At 42.9% G+C, this 10,430-nt stretch overlaps 1 protein-coding gene across 1 annotated transcript; it reads left to right on the top strand.

Annotated features, from left to right (window-relative positions):
• The first annotated feature begins 8,099 nt into the window (after positions 1-8,099).
• On the top strand, positions 8,100-8,649 carry LOC147854898 (uncharacterized). Its single transcript, XM_087330998.1, has 3 exons — positions 8,100-8,259; positions 8,339-8,416; positions 8,489-8,649. Exons 1-3 carry the CDS (start codon positions 8,100-8,102, stop codon positions 8,647-8,649), a joined length of 399 nt encoding a protein of 132 aa, XP_087187124.1.
• The last annotated feature ends 1,781 nt before the right edge of the window (positions 8,650-10,430 follow it).

Here is a 10,430-nt window from a genome sequence, read left to right as displayed (position 1 = left end):
TGACCTATGCAGGGGGAGCCGTTTCGTGGCAGTCGAGGCTGCAGAAGACGGTTGCGTTGTCAACCACGGAGGCGGAGTACATGGCAGCTGTTGAAGCCGGCAAGGAAATGATATGGATGAAGGACTTCATTAGAGAGCTCAGTATCCGGCAGGAGGAGTACCGACTCTACTGCGACAGTCAGAGTGCCATCCACCTTGTGAAGAACGCGGCCTATCACTCCCGGACGAAGCACATCCAGCGAAGGTATCACTGGATCTGGGAAAGGATAGAAGACCAGGAGTTCGTGCTGACGAAGATCCACACGGACGAGAACGGCTCAGATATGCTGACCAAAGTGCTCACACCCGACAAGCTGGATGCATGCCGGAAGAGGATCGGATTGGAGAGACATCCCATGCCGAAGTGAAGGGGGAGTTTGTTGGGATTTCGGTCCCTCCGGATGGGATGTCCGGAGATGAATGACGGCAAGCCCGGTTGCGGTTACGGAGCCGGATGATGAATACCCCGGTTACGGAGCCGGATGATGAAGACCCCGGTTACGGAGCCGGATGACGAATGTACCCGGAGAGAGATCCGGATGCGGGGACATATTTGTGAATATGTTTTGCCAAGAGCCCTTGAGGCTATATTTGTAAATAGCCCGAAAGTCATATGTGTATAAATATGACTTAGGGCAAACAGTTTGTTGTTGTTGCTGATTTTTCATGCGAAGTGAGAGCAGCCGAGAGAGAGAGAGAGAGAGAGACGAAGAGGTCGTTGCCTCTGTGTATTACCGCCGCCTGTGGCGAAGACAGTGAGCTCAAGGTTGTTGCCTTGTAGCTTCACCAGTGTACATCCCTGTTCATAGTGATAGTTGGAGTTTGAGGACTCCCGTGGTTTTTCCCATTCAGGGTTTTCCACGTTAATCCCTGTGTCATCGTGTCTTTCTCTGTGTTTCCTATTTTCTGCTGCTTTGATTCGCAATTACTCGGTTGCAGCCGAGTGAAGAAGGTAAATCGGAGCGTCGATTTGTAACAGGACTCTCGTGGTACATCGTCAGCAATGCTTCCTACTCCTCCTTCCTCACCACCACCCAGAGTGGGACGCTGTCTCGCTTCTTCGGGTGTTTCCATATGCTTCTGTCCTGTAGGAAGAATTGGTACGCTTTCTTCCGGATCCGGTTAGCCACTTCCTTTGTCCACACCTTGTCCAACGTCATCGTTTTCAACAACCCACCGATCTGGAGCCACTCCCCGTCGTACTTGTTCTCGTCAAACTCATTAAGTGCCGGAGTGGCCCCCTTTCTCATCATCACGTAAGCCGTCTTGAAGAAGTCCACGCCGAATTCCTCGTCCTCTAAAACCATGCTGCACTCGTCATCAAACCTTGCTCTCGAAAGCATGTTGGCCATGGCGTTATCCTTCCTGGAGATGTGCCGAATCTTCGGATTCAGGGACTTAATGTATGCTATCCACCTGAGCATTGCTAGGTCCGACGTCGCGCACCCGGAAACCATACCGAGAATCGGTAGGCAGTCCGTCTCTATTATTACCTCTGTTCCAATCAGGTAGTCTTTGTCGGCCTTGGCCGCCGAAACGATACCCTAGAGTTCATGTTTAACCTGGGCATATCCTTGCTATCGCTCGCGAAGTACTTTTGCTCCGAACTGGATGGGGAACCTCGTGCCGGTTTCGTCCTCCTGGTTGACCACCTATCCTATCCCGGTCGGGCTCGTGTCTACAGTATTGTAAATGGGGACGTCCTTGCCGTAAACTGCTTTCTGGAGTGTCGGTGCCGCGGTTAGCGCCTCCTTCAATCTACGAACAGACTCCGCATGTTCCTCGTCCCACTCGAATTTATGCCCCTTCTTCAGCAACCCGTAGAGCAGCTCTGCGATGTGCGCGTAATGCGGAATCCAAATATGGTAGAACGCACACGCGCCTAGGAACCTCCACACCTCCGTAACCGACTTGCATTCTTCCTTCATTGCAGAGATTGCTTCTACCTTTGCCGGAGACGGTTTCCAGCCATAAGGTCCGCACAAGTGTCCGACCACTAGGATCTCCGACTGCCCGAAGGCCAATTTCTCCCCGGAGAAGGTGAGCCACGTGCCCTCCAGCCTTTGTAGCACCTTCTCGCAGTCGATGATGTCGTCCGTTACGAATTTCCGGCATCCGTCCGGCCCAACCAATTCGTCCCTCTCTTCCACCGGGCATCCCTTGATCGGGATGTCGTCCAAGAACGACATGGTGATGTCCGGGATGCAGTCCCTCAACACCTTGTTCATCACCTTGTTGACCGACTACATGTCTTGAATGAAGCGCAGTGTGCCATTCTTCTTCGGCATGGTAAACCACCGATTCGAATATGAGGCACTCGATGGCTCGAGGATGCCCATCTCCACCTTTTGCTTCAGCAGCTCCATCAACTTTGGGATGTGAGCTCTAGGTACCGGAATCGGCTTGAGATTCCACGACACATGCGGTACTGTGAAGATCACCATTGGTTCCACGACCGTCGAATCTATGCACCTGATCTCCCCCGGCGTGAATGCAAAGGCCCTCCCATGCCTTTTGAGCAATCTCCGAAACCAATCCTCCTCCGCCGGCAGTAGAAAGCCACCCCCACCGACCTTGAGCTCCTGTAGCGTTATGTTAGTGAACCGGTGTCCTATGTCGGCCGAATTCCGTAAACTTGGGTCCGACGCGACCCCCTTTCTCCGCTCCCCGCTGCCCTCCGGCAAGAGAACCGCAACTGGCCTCACCTTCCAGTCCATAGTCTTGTATTTTGCATTTACATAGGCCGTCTGATCCGGCCTGACCCTTTACCTAAAGTCGGCAATGACTTCGTACATCTCCACCGAGCTTACTAGAATCACTCGGTCTTCACTAAAGCCTTCATCGATCACCTTTCCCATTTCCCCCAAGGTGTCGTTGAAAGAGACTGCCTCCATGGCGCTGCTAATTTCTTTGTCGGGGCGGAGGACTCCGCACTCCATGAAATGTTCCTCGGCCCCCTTCTTCTCCCGGCCACCGACTCTGGATATTGTACAACCTCCGTTGTCAGAAACCCAAAACTTCCTACCTATAGTACACTTGTGGGGTTCTACCGGAGTGTCCGGACTATCATGGCCGCATGCCTTGATAGCCCTCTCTAAAACAACCCTCGGCTGTCGCCGCCGAGGGTCTCGCGGTTACGCTCGTGGTTCAGTCGCACTGTCAGAAAATGGACGGAGTGTCGCCCATCTTGGCTTTTCACGCGTGCGTACGCCGAACTGTTATCCAACACCTTTGTCTCCATGTGTGCCGCCGTAATGTACAGTTCCCCAAGTATCATCGGGTGCGAGGATGTCTCCTGCACGAAGAAATGCTTATCAATCTCGACATCGCCGATTTTCACCCAGGTCGAAGCATGCTACGGTGTACCAACTTTTGGCCAAAAATTTAGTACTAAATCGAAGAAGAAAATAAACATTAAAAATTGTAAATAAGTTTCAAAAAACAAAAAACAAATTCATTACGTCACACTCGAATGCACAAAGATATTGTACGTCACACTCGAAATGTCCCTAGGCCATATTTAATACATTAATTGTTGCCCCAGTCTCCTAGGTAGAGTTGTACGAAAGCACACCTGGAGAAGGTATCCATTGTGACAGTTGGTCAGTCTCAGTATCTCTCTCTCTCTCTCTCTCTGGTATGGGTAGTCGAACGTGTCAATTGGTATCTCTCTCTCTCTCTCTCTCTCTCTCTCTCTCTCTCTCTCTCTCTCTCTCTCTCTTCTGTCTCGAAGTTGTCAGACAGACAGTGGCAGAAAGTTAAAGAAAGACGACATATATATTACAGGTCTATCTCTCTGTTTCTTTCTTTCACTCCACCTTCGATTCTTTCTGTTTTTTTCTTTCAAAGCTCTGTTTCTTTCTTTCTTTCTGTTTCTCTCTCTCACTCCACCTTCGATGCTCTGTTTCCCCGCGTAGCTGTTCTTGTGTTCCCCTCTGTGCCAGGTTCGATCTCTGAACGCAGAGATTTTTGTTTCCCCTGCTCGTTGTATGTGTTGTTGATTTTCCTTCCTTGTGTATGCTCGTTTGTTTCCTCTGTCTATGCTCGTTTGTCTCCTCTGCAGCAGCCTCGTTTGTCGAAATCAACACGGTCTGGTACCTCTGCAAGTTGTACAACCTCCAGGTATTCTCTGTGTTGCATGCCCAATACTCAATGTTTTCTTTTTCTGAATGTTTCCTGTCTGTCTGTATGCTCGTTTGTTTCCTCTGTCTATGCTCGTTTGTCTCCTCTGCAGCAGCCTCGTTTGTCGAAATCAACACGGTCTGGTACCTCTGCAAGTTGTACAACCTCCAGGTATTCTCTGTGTTTTTGTTTTCTCTGTGTTTCTCTGTGTTCCTTTTAAAAATGTATGAAAATATTTTGATCGAGGTGGTTGTGTGTTAGACATGTTTGTACATGCAACGTAAATGGAGTTGGCTATGATGAGTTGCTATGTTTTCGTTTTGTTCTTGTTTCTTGTCCATCTGTTTTATTTTGTGTGAGTTTGACATGGATGAGTGTTTTTCCGACTATTTTGGGTTTTTGTGTGTTTGACATGGCTTGTACGTGGGATGTGATGGAGTTGGCTATGATGATTTACAATGTTTTCGTTGGCTTGTGATGGAGTTGGCTTGTGTGTTTTACGATGTGATGGAGTTGGCTTGTACATGCGATGCGATGATTTACAATGATTTACAATGATGGAGTTGGCTATGATGATTTACAATGATGGAGTTGGCTATGATGATTTACAATGATGGAGTTGGCTATGATGATTTACAATGGAGTTTTTTTCCGACTATTTAGGGTTATTGTGTGTTTGACATGGTTTGTACATGCAATGAGATGATTTGCTATGTGTTGATGGTAATTGCTTGAGTTTTCTTCTAGTACATGCATATTCATTCCCTGAGAATTGTGTTGACTAGGACAATGACGAGAAGGACACCCATAAAGAAGACATTGATGAAAGAGAAAGTGAAGACACCAGTGAAGGAAGGAAGAAGGACACCCATGAAAGAAAGCAAGAAGACACCCACAAGAGAAAGGGTGATGAATTCATCAACACAGAGAAAGAAGATGTACCACTCCATCAGTCGAGACACACCTCTTGGATGGAATTATTTCCTTCGAGCACGACCTGACGTGTATCCAGAGCTGAGAGAGTGGTTGTTGAAAACCTGGGGGTCAGCACATCCCGACACAAGGCGAGGATTCCACATAAGTGGTTTGAAGAGGGAATACATGAATTTATTGAAGACGAGATACGAACATGTTTATGATACAAATCAAATCACTAACAATGAGGTGGGTACTGTTTTTGCACGTGCTTTTGCATGTGAAGTTCAAGGTGGCATTGACGTAAATTGGGAAGATTTTAATCGGCACCGGTCAGAACATTACAAAGGGTCCTCCAGTACCAACACTGGCTTGAAGTCATCTGGAACCTCTCATGTGGATATTCTAGCTATAACACCTATCCACCAAGTTCTAGAGGCAAAGGTACGGGCCACAATGACTGAAAAGCATGAACAGATGATGGCCGGTTGCATAGCTTCTATGAGCTCAAGAATACAAACACTACTTGCTGATTTGGAAGCAGTTAAATCAGCTGAGATACAGGCAGAAAAGAAATTTTCTTCAATAAAAACTACATATGAATGGATTGCATCGACAATCCAAAATTCAGAAAGTGAGGTCTTGAAAGAGGAGTTGAAGAAAGAGCTAAACAATATGGGCACTCAATTAGGTTCACAGATGAGAGACCTTGATACTTGCAGGAATGCACATGAAGAAATAGATAATAAGTTGTCAGCCTTAAAGTTGCATTCTGAGAACCTTGCATGCTTGATGCAGGATTTAAAACAAAATGGTTTTGATACTTTGTGTCCATCTGTAATTGAGCACCCAAGTGGTATAGAAAGTACCATTATTAGTATAGCTATATCACGGTATTGGCTTTAAAAGTTATTTATTTCTACTTCTTTGGTATAAATAAGTGAGCAACTAATATATTATAACTTGTGTTTGCAATCTTCCAGGTGTATATTTTGTGGCCTTGGATTCAAGCTGGAGGCTATGGATGTTGTGATTACACCATGCTTGCACACATATCATGTGTTATGTGCTAAGTATCATTTTGAGAAAGAGAATACATGTATGGACTGTAAAACTACAATTGCGGCTGAGTGGTACTATGCTTGGGGTTTAAAAGTACACCCGTACGGTATGTGGCTCTACTATTCTATTGTTTGTATTATATGATGTCAATTAACATTTGGACTAGAACTAGTGTATGCCACAATTCATACTTCAAATTTAGTGTAATCTCTAACAACTATTATGTGGAACCCTAATTATGTGGGTTAGTATTGGCAGTACTCTTAATATATAATTGGTATGTGTAGTTGAAGGGATATTTTCCACAATTAGTAGTACTAAAAGGGAACCAGGTACAACATCGTCCAATCTATATTGCAACTTGCCTAGTATTAGTTTAGTAAACACTATACTTATAGTACACTGTTGACTGTTAAGATTGTTTGTGTAACTTGGGAATTAGTACTAGTAATGTAATTTGGGAACAAGGTGTATAGTAAATTGTTGAATAATAGTACAATTATTGTAATTTGGAAATGAGGTGTGTCAAACACATATCACGTTTAGTACTAATACTGTTCAAGATTAATACTGTTGGTGTAATTAGTACAAGTTATGTAACTAGGTGTGTAGAAGACATATCATGTTTAGTATTACTTGTGTGCAAAATACCAATCTACATTTGTTGGATTAGTACTTAGTAAGTACTACATGCTTCATGAATAGTACTAGTTCTGTACTTTGTGAACTAAGTTACTAGTACATTGCTCATGATTAATACTAGTTTTGTAATTTGGGAACTGAGTAGTACTTTGTTCCTTATTAGTACTAGTTTTGTACCTTATTAGTACTAGATCAGTAATCTAGAAAATAAGTGAGTAGTACATTTTGTAGGATTAGTACTAATTGTGTAATTTGACTAAGTCAGTGGTACATTGTTGAGTAGTACATTGTTCAGGATTAGTACTAATTGTGTAATTTGACTAAGTCAGTGGTACAATGTTCGGGATTAGTACTCCTTGTGTAATTTGCTAACTAAGTGAGTAGTATATTGTGCATGATTAGTACTACTTGTGTAAATTGGGAACTAAGTGAGCAGTACATTGTTCGGGATTAGTACTCCTTGTGTAATTTGGTAACTAAGTGAGTAGTATATTGTGCATGATTAGTACTACTTGTGTAAATTGGGAACTAAGTGAGCAGTACATTGTTCGGGATTAGTACTCCTTGTGTAATTTGCTAACTAAGTGAGTAGTATATTGTGCATGATTAGTACTACTTGTGTAAATTGGGAACTAAGTGAGCATTACGTTGTTCGGCATTAGTACTCCTTGTGTAATTTGCTAACTAAGTGAGTAGTATATTGTGCATGATTAGTACTACTTGTGTAAATTGGGAACTAAGTGAGCATTACGTTGTTCGGGATTAGTACTAGTTCAGTGATTTAGGAAATAAGTGAGTAGTACATTGTTCAAGATTAGTACTACTTATTAATTTGACTTAGTCAGTGGTACATTTTTCGGGATTAGTACTTGTGTAATTTGGTAACTAAGTGAGTAGTATATTGTGCCTGATTAGTACTACTTGTGTATGTTGTGCATGATTAGTACTAATCGTGTAAATTGGGAACTAAGTGAGCAGTACAGTGTTCCTTATTAGTACTAGTTCAATAATTTAGGAACTATGTGAGTAGTACATTGTTCATGACTGGTACATTGTGTAAAATGGGAAGCAGCTCTTGTGACCTACATTATATATTTTAGATGATGGTACTAACATTCAAGGTTTTTTTGTTTCTTGCAATGAATGTTGTAGTGTCAAGCAACTCCACGCCAGGGAAGGTAATGGAACAACCAGCCCCTGTGCCTAAACCCTCAATATCTGCTGCACATTCCAAGGTTCAGGGACCATCATTACCAATAACCTATGATTTTTATGATGAGGATGAATGTATGAGAAGGGCCATTGGAGCAGTGGAACATATGCTTCTACAAACAAATTCCCCAAGCTCCGGTCAACATCAAGAAATAGAGCCCACTAAGAAGAGAAATGCAGTTTCTTTACAAATAGAGCCCAGTAAGAAGAGAAATGCTGCAAGAATGTTGTATGGAAACGGCAAGAAAGGCAAAGTTGAATGCAATGGTGAGTCATATAAGTTCTCACCTGTCTGGAGCATTGTCAACCTAATCCATTGTCTAATACCATGTACTTGTGTTACTAGCTGATGATGAAATGATATTTGGTGACGGAGATACGAGTCCAAAACCTGATCATGAAGACGAATTTATCACACTCCCAGGTACACGTCAAAAGCCAGACTTTGAAAACAATGATTTAGCTCATAACAACCCTATTCTTGTTGTTATTATAGATCATAACAACACTGTTGAGCACCTAGATGTTGTGGAGAAGATGACCGAGCCCACCACTTGCAATGGGGTATCTACGGCTGTACAGTATGACGATGTAACATTAGGTAAAAATGTGGCCCTAAACCCTATGTTCATTGTTTGCAAACTTTTGAGTATGTGAGTTCATACCAATATTCTTTGGAATCCCACTAATTAGGTTTACAAGAGCAGTCTGATTCCCAACTGCAATCAAATGAATCGGGAACTTCATGGAGCACAAGTGCAGAATCAGATTCCCATCAGAGTCAGAATCAAATTAACCTTTGCAAGGAGGCAGACTCTAGAAGCACATCTTCCACACATGAGGATTGTGAGAAAAACGAAGCATTCATATGTGAAGAGCAGCTGGCATGTACAAACAACACTATGTCTAAAGAAGCCTATGAGTGTGGAAAGAATATGGCAAGTACTGAAGAGAAGATTGAAGCCCATGAAGAGTGTGGAAAGAATATGGCAAGTACTGAAGAGAAGACTGATTGTACTGATAATGTGGCAAGTGCTGAAGAGAAGACTGATTGTACTGATAATGTGCTAGTACTATCTAAAGATTCCCATGAGGATCATGGAAAGAACATTGCTAGCAATGAAGAGGAGCTTGATTGTACTGAGAATGTGCTAGTAGTGTCTTGTGAAGCCCATGAGGATCGTGGAAAGAACATCGCTTTCCCTGAAGATAAGCCTGATTGTACAGAATCCCATGAGGAGTGTAGAGTGAACAACGTTACTAATGAAGGTGGGCCTGATTGTACTCAGAGCGAACAACGTTGTCTTAAGAATGAGGTGACATCCATCGTACAAGAGGAGTTGACCATGACTACTGCCACGGTCCACATACAGGAGTCTAATAAGAACGAGTGTATAGGCATCGGTGATGATGATAGGGCAATAAAGATCGCTAGGAGTACAAGCATTCAGGAGATGAGTGATAATTTGTCTATCGACAACACCTTTGTGGATTTGTGTACAAGCATTGCAGTTGCAGAAAACATAGTTGCTCTCTCAAGCTTGCCACCAGTACAAGGTGCCCGCGCATCCACGCCTGTCTCTGATGCCTCTGATGATGAAGTGCCACTTAGTCAGCTCATACCTAAAGGCTTTAAGATAAAGAAGAATGTAAAATCAGAAAAATCTGGCACCAACAACAAGCGCATTACAAGATCGGCCAAGTTACCCTCTAGTGCCTGATTGTCTTTCGATTGTACTTGAACTTTAGTTGTTAGTGATGTCTGAAATTGAACTATTTGGATACCAAAATACTATTTCAATTGCCAATGTAAAAAATCCAGTTCATGAATCTGAAATAGTTATACCAGTGTGAAATCAAGTTCATGTTTAAGGATTGCTTCTATATTTTGCTCATCAACATATATCAAAAACAATGGGAATATACTTTTTGATCTAAGTATTCTTATTTTACAACGTTTTGTTTCTTTTTTGAGATCATCTCCTAATCCTCGCAAAGTCTTTCAGTCTATTGTAGATAAAATGCTTGAAAGTCTTCTTAGCTTGCTAGGAAAATTTAGGTTTTTAGGTGTTGATGATGAGAAACAGAAAATATCGAGTATCGGGTGTTATTGAAGATATCCTGAAGTATAGACTGTTTCATCAATCCCATTTGGACGGTAACCAGAATGTGTGCAAATTGTTGAAGCAATGTGGGCCATATTTTGATGATATCATCCCAAAGGATGAATCATCCACTAACAGTAGTAAGGAAACACATACCTTTTTGAGCTATCACAAATTATTGTTTCAGAAGTTGGATTATTTTGTTAAGGAAAGGAAGGTTTGTACTTTAAAATCCATAGCCTGGATATTCAGGACTTATATACAAGAAGTAAAAACTCAGATGGCTTCACAGGACATATCATGAAACAAAAAAGGATTCTGAGAGAATAATTT

The sequence above is a fragment of the Azolla caroliniana genome, unplaced genomic scaffold, assembly GCF_043228905.1.
Source record: "Azolla caroliniana isolate FFs.n. ecotype wild unplaced genomic scaffold, voAzoCaro1.0.p SCAF_15, whole genome shotgun sequence".
NCBI classification, from domain to species: domain Eukaryota; kingdom Viridiplantae; phylum Streptophyta; class Polypodiopsida; order Salviniales; family Salviniaceae; genus Azolla; species Azolla caroliniana.
Note: the sequence above shows the minus strand (reverse complement) of the source record. Positions and strands in the feature narration are given on the sequence as shown.